At 40.2% G+C, this 18,631-nt stretch overlaps 2 protein-coding genes across 2 annotated transcripts in view; both read right to left on the bottom strand.

The window, feature by feature from the left end:
* The window catches only part of col28a1a (collagen, type XXVIII, alpha 1a), a gene marked incomplete at its 5' end in the record, with an annotated part of 31,991 nt that extends 25,943 nt beyond the window's left edge, over nt 1-6,048 (bottom strand). Inside the window, 4 exons of the mRNA XM_084131005.1 lie at nt 734-793; nt 1,560-1,580; nt 1,935-2,500; nt 5,928-6,048. Of these exons, the coding sequence (XP_083987131.1) occupies nt 734-793; nt 1,560-1,580; nt 1,935-2,500; nt 5,928-6,048 (768 nt within the window). The remainder of the gene's footprint in view (nt 1-733; nt 794-1,559; nt 1,581-1,934; nt 2,501-5,927) is intronic.
* Nucleotides 6,049-16,900: 10,852 nt separating this feature from the next.
* Nucleotides 16,901-18,275, bottom strand: rpa3 (replication protein A3). Its single transcript, XM_084131422.1, has 4 exons — nt 18,075-18,275; nt 17,762-17,836; nt 17,562-17,670; nt 16,901-17,477 (listed from the first exon to the last, which is right to left on the bottom strand). The coding sequence occupies exons 1-4, from the start codon at nt 18,171-18,173 to the stop codon at nt 17,395-17,397; spliced, it is 366 nt and encodes a 121-aa protein (XP_083987548.1). The 5' UTR covers nt 18,174-18,275; the 3' UTR covers nt 16,901-17,394.
* Between the last annotated feature and the right edge of the window lie 356 nt (nt 18,276-18,631).

The following is an 18,631-nucleotide window of genomic DNA, read 5'->3' as shown; positions in this document are numbered from 1 at the left end:
CTTCCTCAAACAATTCTAACTTTGTTTGTTCATGTGCACAGATCAGGCAAGGATCTACTAGTGTTTGAAACTGTCTTCCACATCATAGGTCTGCTGTCTCCATTCAGAGTATTCAGAGACTGATAAAAAAAAAAAAATCCCGCTGTTATTTTAGTATTATGGAGAGACTGTTGTAATTGATGTTAATATTATTAAATAGTTTTATTTTAATTTTTTCTGTCACTTTAAGACATTCTGTTGACTAAAAGTAACGTTGCACCTACTGTACATGTCTAATAATAACAACTCTCATTAGAATATTAGTAGACTGGTAGTGTTAGGGTTAGAATAAGTTGACATTTAATTGCAAAGTTTCTTATAGTCAGTAGAATGTCTGTGGGATGACCATCACAATACAGTGTTAGCAGATAATAAGCAGACAGTCTACTAATACTCTAATGAGAGTTAGTTGACATGTAGTTGCAAAGTCACTTATAGTTAACAGAATTTTCAAAAGAGACCAATCAAAATAAAGTGTTACCTTTATTTCAAGAAACAAAAGTTTTTATGGTTTTAGTTTACTGTAATAACCCTGGCTGTACTGTTTAAGAGCAAATGACAGATTAATCATGTTGGTACATTTGTGATTATGAACATCTACAATGATTTCCTATTTTATCAATCTGCAGAGAAAGCTGGATATGATATGATGCGAATTGACTGGGCTATCAAACTGATTTAGATATGAACTCACTGGTTTTCCAGGAGGACCTCTCTCTCCTTTCTCACACAGACAGGATTTGGGCTGAGGACACTGTAACAGAGAAATAAGCCATTAGAGATAAATGATACAGTCAGCATGCCATATTTTTTATTTTTTTATCTTTTTATTTTATTTTATTTTTGTCATGTGTATGATTGTCGTGATCCAAACCCTGACATAGAAATAACAAAGTCTTTAATGAACACGAAAGATACACGACAAAGGGCATAACCAAACATGGAATATAACAATGCTGGGGATAATTCGAATAACTAAACACAGCAGGGAAACAGAAACCAAGGGAAACAAAACAGAATATCAAAATAAGAGTCTATAGAACCAAACATAACCGTAACTATTTTATTTTATTTAAAATAGGCCATTTTATGTCCTTTTACAAGGTCCTGATTTTGTTTTTGGGGTCTCAAATAGGATTTCATGGTTGAATGTTCAAAAAACATAATTTTTCACATATTTTACATTAATGCAACATCTCCCTTCCTAGTCTGTAAGTAAGGCTCTATTTAGTTCCTGTCTCTATGAAGCCCCTTTTTCGAACGTTTCGGAATTGCCCTATTTGCGTATGCCTTGGGCGGGAATTATTTAAATTAGGAAAATTGTGAAGTGTACATTTTAGGAAGAAAAAACTCCCTTTGAAGTGGACTTTTTGCTTTGTAATTTTGCAGACATTTATACATGCTTTCATTTATCAACAACATTAATGTAATAAGTAGGATAATGTACAGTTAGCTGGTCATTATAGTAAAATGACTGTTATCCATCACATCTCAAATTCAGTTTGAAAAACTGTACTTACAACTGTGTTCGCAAGTTCACTCTGTAAAAGAGAAAAGAGAGCATTGTAGACTGATACACAAAAGTATAAACCATTGACAGATACATACAGATCTTGATGGAATTGTGATATTGTTCATATATGAAATTTTGTTTCAAAACGAGTGGTTAGGACCACTAATGGTTTCTACTAATGTCTGAGAACATTATAGAAGACCAAAATATGCTGAATGAATGTTCTATCAATGTTACTGGAAGAGCATTTGTTAATAACTTTGAGAGAACCTTGCCAGAATGTTGTCAGTCAAAGTTATGAGAACATTTCCTGTTAGTTAAATGGATCCTAACCATCTCTTATGCCTTCCAGGTGAAAACATATCCTACTCCAAACACTCACCAGTTCTCTGAAGAGCTTTTCATCTAGTTGTGGGTCAGTGAGGCTGAACAGGTGCTGCTGAGGCGGTGCACTGGCGATGGACCTCAGTCTACCGTTGTCTTGCTCGTCTCGTGTGGATCCCGACAGCCCAATGACAAACATGCGTATGTTGTTGCTCTTTGCATCTGCAGCTGCCGTCACAGCACTGGGGCTGCGCGGGTGGTCAATCCCATCCGTCAACAGAAGCACTGCTCTTAAGCTGCTGGCCGCTGTCTCTCGGACGAAGAGCTGAGTGGCGTTTGAGATGGCATAAGCTGAGAAGGTGCCTTGGCCGATGTAGGTCATAGCATCCACTCGGCTTTGGAACACATCTATGTCCTGCCAGTCCCGGAAGTTGTGCTCCACTAAGACGTTGCTGCTGTACTGCAGGACAGCGATTCTCACCCGCATCCGCCAGCCGGGCACCTGCATCTGCATCAGCCTGGTGCTGAAGCGCAACACGAAATCCATCTGCCTCTCAAACAGAAGCATTGTAGCTTTCTCTGAACTGTCCACCAAAAAAGCCAACTCCACTGGACAGAACAGAGCTGCAGAAAAACGAAACAACAGCTTTATATATATATATATAATTGCTAGGACACATTTCTCAATATTTAGGTCTTTCTCAAAATTACACTTTTTCAAAATTAATCACACAGTTATCCTAACCAACTTTTAGTTTTGTACAGCAGTTCATTTTACATCCAAAATGCACCAAAACTTCCAAAACACTTCATGCATGTCTTAAATCAACTCATACTAGCAAGTAGTTTTCACCCAACAAACACACTTTGTCAAAAAACAAAAACAATGACCTTAAAATCACTACAGTTTTTTCTGAAATGCTTTGGTGCATTTCTCAGATCACAACTAATTCTCAAAACTACCTGTTCAACCTCCACATCATCTAGTCACTTAAAAGCAAAAAACTATTTTTTATTCTTTTGATCAAATTGTCAATGCTTTAGTACATTCATGCTATTGATTATGTACAATTGTCTGCTGTTTCCTACATTATCAATTGCTCATGTTGATCAGAATATACTATTCTGACTCTCTGTTGCATAGTCTTACCCCCAAAACCTCTAGGCATTGGTTCACTGCATAAATCATTAAAAGCAAAATGTTTGAACGTCATAATCTGTCAAGCATATTTTCTATACATTTCTATTACACTCTTCTGTAAATGTGTCCTGTATTGATAAATTGCGCAGGTATATCTTAAATCTCACTATAAACGGGGAATGTAAAGCATTAAATCAACTAATGATCTACAGAGGTGCATCTCATGAACCTTCGATTGGCAAGAATATATAAAGCACAACACAGTGTTACAATTTCTGACAATGAAAAAAGAAACCAACAACAACAACAACAACAAGGAAACGAACAAAGTCAACAGCCAGGAAGAACATGAGTAAGGATGCATGGTGAAAGGGTTTGGAGACTATAATTTGTTGTCAGATCAACAGAAAATAGTAACTGTGAATCCTGTCACTGTACCACATACAGCAATGCATTTGTACTGTTGAAAGTAATATTTGCTATACAAAAAGTGCAGCCTTCTGTCACAGTTGGTTGCAGAAAGAAAGAGAAGTTGAGGCAGGATCTATATGCAGCAGTCATGAGCCCAAACAACTGAGGTGAAGACTGGGCGACACTGGAAGATCAGGAGGCCAAGGTGGAGCAGCGGTGACGAGCAGCTGAGGTGAAGCCAGGGTCCAACGGAGCCGAAGCAGAGATGAGGAAGGATGAGGTGCGGTCGTTGGCCCTGAATTCTGTGGCTGAGGCGACGACAGACCAAGGTGGAGTCGGAGTGGCAAGGAAGCCGGTGGAGCCAAGGGAGCAAGAAACCTAGCTGGAGCTGACTGGTCGATGGGCCGAGGTGGAGTAATTGGCTCAGAGGCCCGAGGTGGAGCCAGGGGATCAACACACCAAGGCTGTGGACCAAGGAAGCCCAAGGCGGATCCAAGCAGCTGGGCAGAGTCACTGAAGAAGGAGCCACTGAAGAAGGAGCCAAGGGTCTGAAGGGAGCCAGCTGAGGCAGGGCTGAGAAATTTAATGGAGTAGTCAGAGGAGGAGGGAGTGGGAGGCTGGGCGGGACCAGTGGCGACGAAGGAGATTTGGAGCTGGGTCTAACTAGCTGCGACGAAGGAGATTTGGAGCTGGGTGGAACCAGTGGTGACAAAAAGACTTGGAGCTGGGCAGAACCAGCAGTGACAAAGGAGACTGGAAACTGGATAGGATTAGGGGAGACCGTTATTTTGGACACCAACATAATCCAGATCATCATACCATTTTGGAGGGTCTGGGCTCAGATCACCCTCAGTGGCAGAAGAACACTCGAACTCCACTAAAACACCTTCTGGGATTGACATTGGTGCCTTCTCTCGCCCCGGTCAGACTTTGGGGCAGGCTCCAGCGCCGGGATGGAAGTGGCACCAGGATCTGGCTCCGTGGCTCAGGCTCAGGGTCAGTGTTAGGCTTGACAAGGGGCTGAATGGGATCTGGAGCTTTTATTTCCTCCTCAACCACTGTCCAGGAGGAACCAGAGTGGCATAACACCCACTCAACTCTATTCACAAAAACGCCTCCGAGGACCATCTCCAGGCAAGCATGCTTTAGTTTGACTGTTTAGAGCAGCTCTAAGAAAACACACAGGGGAGGAATCGGGATAATGCACCAAGGGCACCAGTTATGAAAAGTTTATTGTGTGGTCCTCAAGGGTGCTGTCCTCCTGGCTTAGGAGGAGAATCTGAACTGCTGGTAGATCCATATGTAGGCCTGTTCTTCTGTCACAGTTATTTGCAGGAAGGAAAAGTTGAGACAGGATCTATATACAGCAGTCAATTTATTAAACAATAAATCAAAACAAAAACATGCAGGAGCACAGGAGAAATCTGGAACACATGAAAATATCATCCAACTAAAAATAAATGAGAATGGACAAATAAAAACTCAAACTGAGGAATATTTATAAAAGGGTAATTAAAGGGCTGAACAAGGAACAGTTGAATACAATCAGTCAAACAATGAGTCATTGTGACAACAAAAGAGAACATTGGAAAAAAGAAAGGAAACACAGGAAACAATGAGTTACCAGGAAGCCAGGAAAACCGAAACGGAAATCAAACTGAACATTACACCTTGTGGATTTTCAATCACTGTCATCAAAAATCGTCACATTCTGTCAGAGTACACAGTTTTATTGACAGCATGGCTAAGCATTTTGACTATCTTGTTTGTGAACAATGACACAAGGACTTGTCATTCTGATGGCACTGATATGTTCATTGACATAATACTTACTTTTGAGAGGTGAACTAGGGATTTTGCAGTGCTGTTTGTACAAATTGTTTCGAGAAATGACTGGTTTGCAAATGATGGTTTGCATGATTCAAGATATGTTCCAAACCGACTGAGATAAACTGTAATAACAGGTAGCCTATATGCAATGTTTTTCAAAACAAGAACGACAGCTCTCTACTGATTAAAATTCACTCCAGTCTGTTACATGGTCCATGTTTACATTACAGTACAAATTATTCCAATCCCCTTTTGTATATATGGTAATAACTGTGTTCAACTACATCTAATTATTTTTATGGTATTTTCATTTTATTCAGTTATTCAGTTTTGTATTATGCTAGGTTTTGATCAGTTTTGAAAAGATATGTAAATATGCAAATTGGCCTGTAGGTACATTTTGGCAGTGGTGTCTGAGTAAGAAAGTGAGAAAATAATTAATGTAATTTGAAATATATAGTCATTGAATGCATTTTGTGCCAAAGCAGTGGAAAATTGTCCACAGTTTAGCCCACATAGGCTGCTGTTTTGCTCACTGTGTGAAGAGTTTTGAAAAAGTAACCGAAGTATTGAGAAACTGGTTCAAGCAATCGTAAAAAACAACAACAAAAAAACCCTGAAAAACATTAGAGAGGTTTGGGTAGACAGACAGACAGACAGATTACTTACTTCTGACTTCATTTTGGATGACAGTGTTGTCAGGTTTCTGTCTGTTCTTTCTTCTGTTCTTGCTGCTAGCACTACAGGACAGTATCAGCAGCAGGAGACACAACATCACACCACACTGCATTCTTCCTGCTTATTCACGCCGTCACACTACAAATGAATCATATTATACATTTCATATTCATTTTTGAAAACATGTCTCTAAAATAATGCATTCATTTTTGACATCCTAAGTACATCCTGACAGATCCTTAATAACAGCATTGAAGAAACATTGTAAAAACATTATACATGATATGTAAATACAATTGTGTTTGACAACCAAACATCGTGCTACAGGATTATATTAAAGTCTACTGTGGGACAGCAGTATATCCATTAAGTTAAGTATATCCATTAAGCTGTGCGTTACAGTAATTTTTACCACAGTAAAAAAAATTAGGCAATGAGAAATCCTTATCGGTGGTAAAAATCCCTGTAATGAATACCTAATTAGATTTTTGCTTTCTTTATTCCTAGGAAATATGTTTTCAAGCCATCTCCACTCCAATTTGTAGGCAGTTTACTGCAGTGATTAATCAAACTGATCATTACAACACTTTTACACCTGGCCCAAAGTTCCGCATCTAAAAAATCGGAATCTTGACAATAGAAATGATGAGGGTCAGGAAGAGCAATATCCTATGAACTACCCTGAGGCAGTCATGCACGTGGCCTGTCCATTTTAGCCCTGAAGGTGCTACAAAATCACTTCACTGCGGTACAGTGTGACACAAGCATGCTGCTGCTATTCCAGTGAATTTTACTGAGAAAACTTTACATTTTATTTGATGACGATGTTCTTTTTTCCACAAGTAAATGCACATTTGATCCTTTTTTAGGTGAACGTTTTTTTTAAACCTATTCTGTTCTGCTACAAATAATATCTAAAAATAATATAATATTTAACACATAATTCTATTAATATACTCTATTTTACACTCTGTATCATGAAGATCTGGACTTTTTCTGGACTTATTCATATCAATAGCCATAACACATAAAGGAAATCTTTTCAATATGTAGACTCTCTACTTTCTTGTGTCCAACAAAATAACAAATATAGTATGAAAATTAACAGTAGGAATCGATTATGGTGGTTCCTTACCTAAATATTTATTGCTGTACTGTCTGTTTCCTTAATAATCCAGTCATCAAGTTAATCATTCATGTCCAGTTACATCCTCATCGTGTGTGATATCTCCGTATGAAAGAGCTAGAGGCAGAATAGGCAAAGTTTCATTGAGGCCAGGCATTTATTCTGTGAATAATGCAGTAATACCCTCTCTGTAATCACTCTGTGCTCAGTGTGCCAGTATCCTGACAGTAACCGGCTCACTGCTCTGGGACTCATAGAGTAAAACCCCCTTTTGTCAGTGGATTGGGAGGGTGATTATTCTGACAGGCTTGATTCCTGTACTCCTGTCAAACATTTTATGTGTGTCTTTATCAGCCATTAGCTCACAGACGTAGTGTAAAAAAAGTCACTGGAAAAATAAACAAGACTGTCTTCAGTTAAATGATATTATACTAATATAACAATTGCTTGCGCTCTAACTTTAATACAACTATCATGGGCAGATGGCAGAGGAAAATCCTTTGAGAAAATATGCAGGTCTAAACTGGATTTCTATCAGTATCCTCAAGCTAAAAATGTCTCTTTTAGGAACTGAAGCCCTGTCTCACCTCAAAAATAAAGCCTTTTAGTGAAATTACTTTAATTTAATTTGTAGTCATATACACACAAGGACGTCTTTTTAAAAAGATTTTTATTATTTCTAAAGGAATTTTTAGGTTGTGTTTTACAAACAGAACATTGCTAGTGAAAGGTTTCATATTTTATAGTATTTCTATACAATATGGATGAGTTGGATCAGTGGAGAAAAAACTTTGTCTATATCTATCATATCATTAAATTGACTTATGCTGAAATGCTTGAAATGAATTTTGTATAAATTGTACCTCTACAATATATATATATATATAATATTACATATTTTTATATTTATATAATTATATTTTATATTATATTATTTAATACATTTATTTTTTTCAATGGATGGGTTGGACCATGCAGGGAAAACTATTACAGCTTCCCAGAATGCACCTCATTAAGCAGGTCCAGAATGAACAGGATTGGAATCTAGGCTGTCGACTTTGAAGAACATAAAATATAAGATCATTTGGGAATTGTTTGGTCACTACACCATTCCATTACTTCAGTTTGTATATTGCAGAAATAATAATTAAAAAATTAGGGTAGGTGTAGGTAGAGTAGGTGTGTTGAAACTTTTTATCACATCTACTTTTCCTGAATGTTTCCTACATAGTTCAGAAAAGGGTCACATCACATACCCTATTCCCAACCTTGTCATCTGATAAATCTCAGTTCTTTGAAAAATGTGGAAACGATCAAACCCTCTTGATGGTACAGTGAGTGAATTACCTCTCCATTTGACAAGCTACAAAAAATGTGACAGGACAACGAGGCACTCAAAATGACTTACAGGGAGGAGGAGTCGGAGACAGACGGCAACAGACGTCAATAAATTATTATTGATACTGGTAGGATAAATTTAATTGGTCCGCCTCTGAAAGTCAAATATGTTTCCTCTAATGTAAAAATCATAAATCTGTTTAAAAATGCTTGCTGTGCTGTTGTAATTACAACTAAGCCATGCCTCAGATGTAAAAGCTCAGATCGCATTATACACGTTTTATGACAATGTGATGTCATCATGAGCCATATTTTTAAACAGCACTTAAGATGTCACTTGCAGCACCAAGGGGAAGGTTGACACTTTATGCAAGAGATATATGAAGCATGTCTGCTATATTTACATCCTCAATATTTTAAACTGGCTCTTCTACATGAAATGTTTGAGTCAAAGGTAAAAAGTTTGACTCTGAAACATGATCCATATTACATATAATCAGTTGCTATCCAGAACTGACAGTAATTTACAGATTTCCACCAAATATGATGTGATATGCCCATTTTTGCGGTTTCTGTTGACATTATGACAAAATAATTTCTATACAAATTGTTTCTGGTGGAGTTTATCAAGTTGGTTTCCTCTCTGCTGCTCCACTTTAAATCCCTTTTTTTTTTAAATGATTTTAGTACTTTAAATCCCATTTTTCATTTTTTTTTAAAAAATGATTATAGTACTTTTATGAAGTCACCAAATTGAAGTAAATTCCAAATCTGCTGCCCGGGGCGCATCAAAGGGAGTCATGACAAGGAAAAACTGATGTCTTAATCATTCTGTGCCTTTAAGCATTTGCACAAGAACCAACTGCAGAATGAGCTTTGACTTCACTTGTGAACTTTAGGTGTTCAGTATGGCCAAAATATGTATAATATGTGCTTCTGTTGTTAACCTTTCGTTGGATAAATTGCTGGAATTAGAAAAAGCATCTGCTAAACGAATAGATGCAAATGTAAAGTGCTGCAGAGATTTGCTGTTGCATGGCACTAAAAGACAGTTTAACGGCCCTGGGAACTTACATGCATTACCACAGGGTATGAAAGTTTTCTTGAACCAATTGTGCTTGGGTGATTTGTTAAACATGTCAGAAGATGATATGGAGAAACCTTCCTGAGGCAGTGAGCACATCCGTGGAGCAGATAGATCTGATGCTGCAGGAAATCTCTTAGTGCAAACCCTTAAACGCTTATATGAATCAGAAAAGGCTGTTTTATAAGAAAAATATGACAGTATGAAGTTGTGTTATCTTAATTAAGGGCAAAGGTCAAGGTGATGTCAACTTAATGGCATGTGGCAGTAATGTGGGTTACTTTTAATCTACAAAGTCATGAACTTCAGATGGGTTTGCCAACACAGTCTAATGGCAATTTGTAACTATTTTGGCAAATTGGTGATTAATAACTCATCACGGGCCTATATTTAGTGGTGGACCTTCACGTTCTTTGTTTGTATGATTCACATAATGAATCAAAATAAATAAATAAATAAAATTAAAATTAAAATTGGCACCTGGTAAAATAGTTCCTTTTTTCCTTGGGTGTGTTGTGTTCACATCGGTTCGTCTGGTCCGAGAAAAAAAAAAAAAAAAAAAGTCCTGATCCAATTAGCATTCACATTGGCATTTTTAACACCTGACCAGATTTTTTTTTAAAAACACCTGACCAGATACCGAACCTATGACACATATGTTCACAACCAGGGGTGCGTTTCCCGAACAACGATGTAACTCGCTGCTTAACTACCATAGTAGCCTACGATGCATCATTGAAGAAATCAACTAGTCACGACATAGGCCTACTGTTTCCCGAAACTGTATTGTTGCAAAGTGGTCGTTCAACCACGTTGGTTTATGACGTCACGCAGTGGAGTAATAGCTTCTTTTAATGAATCTGTTTGAGATCGAATTAACGCTAGATGTTTTGCTATAAATTACAGACATGACATCTGAGGACCATTTCTCATTTTTCTCAGTTATTTTTGCTTTATTTCCAGATTCAATCATAGGCTCGTTCTTACAAAGTAGCTAGGCCTAGATCAAGATCGTGCGCACTCTTCAAAAACGGTGCTTTAAATCTCTTGACAAATTTTGGTTAGTCAGCTTTTATTACCTATATTTCATGACGGAACTTACCGAACATCCAAAACAATGCTGTGTGCTGGGCTTAAAGGAATAGTTCACTTTAAAATTAAAATTCTGTCATCATATACTCACCCTCATGTTGTTTCACCTGTATGAATTTCTTTCTTCTGCTGAACAGAAAGGAAGATATTTAGAAGAATGTCAGTAACCAGTTTCTGGGTCCCATTGACTTCCATAGTATATTTTTTCCTATATGGAAGTCAATGGGACCCAGAAACGGTCTGGTTACTGACATTCTTCTAAATATCTTCCTTTGTGTTCAGCAGAAGAATGAAATTCATACAGGTTTGAAACAACATGAGGGTGAGTAGGCTATATGATGACAGAATTTTCATTTTAAAGTGAACTGTTCCTTTAATGCGCTCGTTTTATGATGGTAGTATTTTAACCTGCTGAGAACTCGTGAAGAGATTATAAAATGTGTAAAGGAGTCAAAACAGCGGCGGGAATCCCTCCGTTGCTCCGTCACACACACACACACACACACACACATAAAGATCTGCTGCGAGGAGACGCGGTTCTGATGCCTGAACCGAATTGTGATGTGATGGGCAACATCGCGACTATTGACGAGAAAAACAGGTAGCCTATGCTTGAGCATTTTCTCCTTTTTAGGGTTGCATCTTGTCCCGTTTTTGGTTCATTTACATGTCTTTGGTCCTTGTTGCGTTGTTGAACCATACCAGAGTTCGCTTGGAAGCTGACCAAATCTGCTGAGTGTGAACACACCCCTAGAGATCGAGTTGGTTTGCACATATTTGGTCGGGGCATTTGTTATAGGCTACTAAAATAATAATAATCCATCCATCCATCCATCCATCTTCTACCGCTTATCCGGGGCCGGGTCGCGGGGGCAGCAGTCTAAGCAGGGATGCCCAGACTTCCCTCTCCCTCGACACTTCCTCCAGCTCTTCCGGGGGGACACCGAGGCGTTCCCAGGCCAGCCGGGAGACATAGTCTCTCCAGCGTGTCCTAGGTCTTCCCCGGGGTCTCCTCCCGGTGGGACATGCCCGGAACACCTTCCCAGGAAGGCGTCCAGGAGGCATCCGGAAAAGATGCCCGAGCCACCTCAACTGACCCCTCTCAATGTGGAGGAGCAGCGGCTCTACTCTGAGCTCCTCCCGAGTGACCGAGCTTCTCACCCTATCTCTAAGGGAGCGCCCAGCCACCCTGCGGAGAAAGCTCATTTCGGCCGCTTGTATCCGGGACCCAAAGCTCATGACCATAGGTGAGAGTAGGAACGTAGATTGACCGGTAAATCGAGAGCTTCGCCTTGCGGCTCAGCTCCTTCTTCACCACGACAGACCGGTACAGCGACCGCATTACTGCAGAAGCTGCACCGATCCGTCTGTCAATCTCCCGTTCCATCCTTCCCTCACTCGTGAACAAGACCCCGAGATACTTGAACTCCTCCACTTGAGGCAGGAACTCTCCACCAACCTGAAGCGGGCAAGCCACCCTTTTCCGACTGAGGACCATGGCCTCGGATTTGGAGGTGCTGATTCTCATCCCAGCCGCTTCACACTCGGCTGCAAACCGTCCCAGTGCATGCTGGAGGTCCTGGTTTGATGAGGCCAACACGACCACATCATCCGCAAAGAGCAGAGATGAAATCGTGTGGTCCCCAAACCTGACCCCCTCCGGCCCCTGGCTGCGCCTAGAAATTCTGTCCATAAAAATTATGAACAGAACCGGCGACAAAGGGCAGCCCTGCCGGAGTCCAACACGCACCGGGAACAAGTCTGACTTACTGCTGGCAATACGAACCAAGCTCCTGCTCCGGTCGTACAGGGACCGGATAGCCCTTAGCAAAGGGCCCCGGACCCCATACTCCCAGAGCACCCTCCACAAGATGCCACGAGGGACACAGTCGAATGCCTTCTCCAAATCCACAAAGCACATGTGGATTGGTTGGGCAAACTCCCATGAGCCCTCCAGCACCCTGTAGAGGGTATAGAGCCTGGTCCAGTGTTCCACGACCGGGACGAAAACCACACTGTTCCTCCTGAATCCGAGGTTCTACTATCGGCCGGATTCTCCTCTCCAGTACCCTGGCATAGACTTTCCCAGGGAGGCTGAGAAGTGTGATCCCCCTATAGTTGGAGCACACCCTCCGGTCCCCCTTCTTGAAAAGAGGGACCACCACCCCGGTCTGCCAATCCAAAGGCACTGTCCCCGACCGCCACGCGATGCTGCAGAGGCGTGTCAGCCAAGACAGCCCCACAACATCCAGAGACTTGAGGTACTCAGGGCGGATCTCATCCACCCCCGGTGCCTTGCCACCGAGGAGTTTCTTGACTACCTCGGTGACTTCAGCTTGGGTGATGGACGAGTCCGCCTCCGAGCCCTCAGCCTCTGCTTCCTCAATGGAAGACGTGACGGCGGGATTGAGGAGATCCTCGAAGTATTCCTTCCACCGTCCGGTGATATCCCCAGTCGAGGTCAACAGCTGCCCTCCTCCACTGTAAACAGCGTTGGTAGGGCACTGCTTCCCCTTCCTGAGGCGCCGGACGGTTTGCCAGAATCTCTTCGAGGCCAGCCGATAGTCCTTCTCCATGGCCTCACCGAACTCCTCCCAGGCCCGAGTTTTTGCCTCCACAACCACCCGGGCTGCAGTCCGCTTGGCCCGTCGGTACCCATCAGCTGCCTCAGGAGTCCCACAAGCCAGCCAGGCCCGATAGGACTCCTTCTTCAGCTTGACGGCATCCCTTACTTCCGGTGTCCACCACCGGGTTCGGGGATTGCCGCCTCGACAGGCACCGGAGACCTTACGGCCACAGCTCCGAGTGGCCGCGTTGACAATGGAGGTGGAGAACATGGTCCACTCGGACTCAATATCTCCAGACTCCCTCGGGATCTGGTCGAAGCTCTGCCGGAGGTGGGAGTTGAAGATCTCTCTGACAGGAGATTCGGCCAAACGTTCCCAACAGACCCTCACAGTACGTTTGGGTCTGCCGAGTCTGTCCAGCTTCCTCCCCCGCCATCGGATCCAACTCACCACCAGGTGGTGATCAGTTGACAGCTCCGCCCCTCTCTTCACCCGAGTGTCCAAGACATACGGCCGGAGGTCGGATGAGACGACCACAAAGTCGATCATCGACCTCCGGCCTAGGGTGTCCTGGTGCCATGTGCACTGATGGACACCCTTATGCTTGAACATGGTGTTCGTTATGGACAAACTGTAACTAGCACAGAAGTCCAATAACAGAACACCACTCGGGTTCAGATCAGGGGGGCCGTTCCTCCCAATCACGCCCCTCCAGGTGTCACTGTCGCTGCCCACGTGGGCGTTGAAGTCCCCCAGTAGAACGACGGAGTCCCCAGTCGGAGCACTTTCCAGCACCCCTCCCAGAGACTCCAAGAAGGCCGGGTACTCTGCACTGCCGTTCGGCCCGTAGGCACAAACGACAGTGAGAGACCTATCCCCGACCCGAAGGCGCAGGGAAGCGACCCTCTCGTTCACCGGGGTGAACTCCAACACATGGCGGCAGAGCTGGGGGGCTATAAGCAAACCCACACCAGCCCGCCGCCTCACACCATGGGCAACTCCAGAGTGGTGAAGAGTCCATCCTCTCTCGAGGAGTGTGGTTCCAGAGCCCAAGCCGTGCGTAGAGGTGATCCCAACTATCTCTAGTTGGAATCTCTCAACCTCACGCACAACCTCAGGCTCCTTCCCCGCCAGAGAGGTGACGTTCCATGTCCCTAGAGCTAGATTCCGCATCCAGGGATCGGGTTGTCTAGGCTCCCGCCTTCGACTGCCGCCCGATCCACTTTGCACCGGCCCCTTACGGTCCCTCCTGCAGGTGGTGGGTCCACGGGAGGGTGGCCCCACGTCGCTCCTTCGGGCTGAGCCCGGTCGGACCCCATGGTAACCCCAAAATAATAATAATAATGATAATAATAATAAATATGACTGAATGTTTAATCTTTAGAAACAGAATAATTATTTGATCAAAGCACTTGGATGACCACATGGTTCCACTTCAGCTAATTATGTTTCTAAAAAGTAGGCTATAGTCTATTATAATAATATTAATGAATGTCTATTTATTTCTTCTTAAAGTAGCCGTTCTACAGTAAATGTTTGAGTCAAAGGTGAAAAGCTTGACTCTATTAAAGGTATTTTACATCTGATAAAATCGGCATAGCCTATTCCATTTCTGACCTATATAAAACCATTTAGAAAGTAGGCCTAAATATATCACTGTAGCCTAGTCAGTGCTGAGTAGATTAGGCTACTTACAAAGTGTAATCCATTAATACTAATTACATGAAGAAAACCGTAGTTAGCAACAATCTATTACATTACACATTTTAGGGAATATAATCTGACTACTTTTAATTACTTTTACATTCCTTTTGACCTAACTCGTTATCACATTTATTTGATTAGGATAATTTATTACAGGCCAGGGCTTCCCAAACTGCAGGGGGGTTGAATAAAAGCCAATAATTTATTAAATTTTATATATATTAAATTAATAAAAAAGTATATTCAAATGTATTTATCTATCTATCTATCTATCTATCTATCTATCTATCTATATATATATATATATATATATATATATATATATAGGCTATGTATGTACAGGTAAATATTTCTTATACAAAAAGCTGGTATAGATTTGTTGTAGTAAATGAGAAGAGGATGTTACTCATTTCCAATACAAATAAAATCTAATTTGTCTTCTGGTTCCTGCTGTTTTATTTAACATATTTTATATTTTAAAAAGAGAATGTTGTTAGTCTTTTCCAATACTAATAAAATAAAATGTGAATTTTTGTGTACATAACTTTTTTTCTGGCTATAGATACTGCCACACTCCTGTGCAAGTGGTACAAACAGCACTTTGTCAGAACTTGCAACAATATGGCAGCTGCTTGACCTCGGGCAACTCCTCACCACACCATCGAGCGCTACAGAGGCAGGCCACCTATTTGCTCATCGTGTTAAATACTACAACATGCAGAATGCATCTTTTACCCTAATGCCTTTTATCCTGAAGAAGGGTTGTCCTGTCAAAAAAAGGGGAGTTACTCAACATGACAGCTATACTGAAGTGAATGCTTGAGGTATTTGGCTCATTCGCCCCCTCCTGACACGTTGTCATGTGATTGATGAATTTTGTAATGGTACAAGTTTTTTTTCCATAGAAATATTAGCCTCCCTCGCATAATTAAAGAGGAAAATTCCAAAATTCTGGTTTTAGTTCCAAAGAGTGTCAGTTTCCTCTGCTCACTGGTCTGGAGTAAAATAGTAAATATAAGTATACATAGTAAATAGTAAAAATAAGACCATAGTCGTATTACATTATAGTCTTATATTATATTACAAATAATGTTAGCTAACTAAAAATTGTCATAATCAAAATTCATAAAACTAAACCAAGACCAGTTCAAATCCAGATACTTTTTCATTTATTTATAAAAAAGTAAAACAGTAAGATGATGCTAAACTTTGTTTTCTCACTTCTTGTATTTTAGGTCTTATGTTGTAAAAGCATAACAATAAAAATGAACAAAATGTTATTTGTCTATTTGAAAAAAAATAAGTGTATTCCATTTTTACAATCTATGATAACAACTCATGGCTTTCATGTTTAGTTTTTCACTTCATTGCCATCTAGTGGTAGAATAAAAACAAGTTTATTGAACCCAGTCTTGTACAAAAAAAAAGCGCCCAAAATGAATGATCTTGGTGTCCACTTTTAGGAAATGCTGGGAGACAAGCATTGAATAAAATAATTCGAAAATAATAATTCATTATCTTTTGAATGTGGAATAACAAACATGTCTGTAGACCAGCCTCACATATCCCCTCATTCATCAAGTGCTGATTATTACTTGCAATGTGCATAGTAATTCACCTTGAAGGGAGAGTTTACCCAAAAATGAAAATTCTATAATTTACTCACCCTCACGTTGTCCAGCCTGAATGAGTTTCTTTCTCTTGCCAAACACAAAAGAAGATATTTTGAAGAATGTCGGAAACCAATCAGTTGTGTGGGAACACCATTGATATCCATAGTATTTTTTTTCCAAACTATGCAAGTCAATGGGGTCCATCAACTGATTGGTTACAAACATTCTTGTGTTCAGCAGAAGATACAAAAACGAGGGTAAGTAAATGAAAACAGAATTTTCATTTTTGGATGAACTATCCATTTATTATACTCATCTTGCAGTTAAAGAATACACAAAACTGTTTAAATAAACACAATACGGTACCATAACACTCCAGTTCACCCATTACAGTTAGAAAAACAAAAATTTACTTGATTACTTAAATGACTGATCAGTCATAAAAAAAACCTTATTATTATTTGAGTATGATCAATGTGAATCTAAACATGAAATTCTTATTTAGAAATGACTACATTAATAAAATTTTAAAAATGCTTTTGGTACATACATTTTTGAACTATGCTCGGCTCACTTTAAATGCAAATATACATTGTACAAGTATACTTTACACTTTTAAATCAAATTGTAATTCAGCAGTAAAATCTAGCACAAAACTCTCTCATTGTAACTAAAATAAGTGGCTAAATTAAGACAAATCCATTCAGTCATGCTTTGCTTCATGATGAAAAAAAAACTTTTATTTTACTTACCTAATATTTTGCTGTAAATAATTTTTCCAGAATTATTTTGTCAACGTACAGCTGTAGAAGTCTTCATTAATTAAATAATGTGAACAAAAGTTTTATATAAGTTTTATTTCAAGTAACAAAAACTGGACAAACAGTAAATATCCAATTATACAAAAACTGTAAAATGAAAATAAAAGTGCTGTTTAACCGCTTAATGACACCTCAAACGGGTAATACTGGGGATAGTCATGAAGGACTTTCAGGCTTTCGTTGTACAGCTCCAGATCTGCAAAGCAAGAGGAAATCTTTTACATCCAAGTGCAAATGACACTGACAATAAAACTATCATAATCAATATAACAAATTATACCAAAAGAGACTTTGTCCTCACGATACTGGGTGTGTGAAACAGCCATGATTGTTCCTTTGTTGGACACCATTCCAATAACCTCTACGATCCCACTCAGCTCTTCATCCAGCTAAACAGGACAGGGGGAAAATATGACCTTTTTAATAAATACCAACATCATACACTGAGGTGCATAATATGCTGCTGAACTGATCACTCACAGGATCATTGAGCTCCACTGATGCAGTCTTTCCTTCTCCATCTGAAAGAGTAAGAGCCTTTCCTGATGGATGGACCTGTCAATACACAACCATACTGTCATGTTCACACGCTAGACAGAACTCACACTCTTCCAATACGTTTTTATTTTGCAATGCGTGGAACCATATCAACCGTATCATTACACTTATACCATGCATAATTCGCACTTGATTTTCATCATACAGCTAACGTTAGATGGCTCATTGCGGAATAAATAAATGATAAAATGTTCATTATGCAGGATATGAATATAAATGAATAATAGATCAATACCGTTTCCAAGCGTCCAATGAAGCAGACTGGTCGACTGATGTATTGAGACAACATCGACGTATTAATTCTGGGCTTCGGGGACTCATAAACGCCTGACATTGCGGCTGTTTACGGCAAACCACACAAGAAATAAAACAGAACCGCGGGAAAACTCGGATCAAGTGACGTTTTTTTCCCGGATGACCACGTTTCCGGTGCGTCAGAGAAAAACGCTCGAAACAAATAGCCTGTTAACTATAGTTCCTAGTTGTGGTAAGTCCCGTTTTTATAATGTCTATGGTAAGTCCGAATCATTTCCGCTCATTCTTTTGATTATTATTATTATTATTTATTTATTTTTTAATGTATTGCCTGTTAAATTACCTCAATGAACATGACAATAACCATTTACATATCAAAATGCAGTATAACACTTTGAGGAAAAAATAAGAAAAAAATGGAAAAATAAAAGAAATGGTACAATATCGCCATTACTTAAAAGCTTCACAGAAACCTAGTGCGTCATGTTTTACAATTTTTTCTAACCAATAAGTTATTCACTAGGGCTATAATAATTA

Source organism: Abramis brama (assembly GCF_963993115.1).
Source record: "Abramis brama genome assembly, chromosome: 12".
In the NCBI taxonomy this organism is placed as follows: Eukaryota; Metazoa; Chordata; class Actinopteri; order Cypriniformes; family Leuciscidae; genus Abramis; species Abramis brama.
This window is presented reverse-complemented; position numbering and strand designations above follow the sequence as displayed.

Bases quoted from the DNA above. Each gene is read 5' to 3' on its own strand.
- rpa3 (XM_084131422.1), bottom strand. From the start codon at position 18,173: ATGTCAGGCGTTTATGAGTCCCCGAAGCCCAGAATTAATACGTCGATG. The intron at 17,837-18,074 runs GTATTGATCTAT...GTGTATTGACAG, and splicing joins TCATTGGACGCTTGGAAACG to GTCCATCCATCAGGAAAGGC. The intron at 17,671-17,761 runs GTGAGTGATCAG...TGTCCTGTTTAG, and splicing joins CAGTGGAGCTCAATGATCCT to CTGGATGAAGAGCTGAGTGG.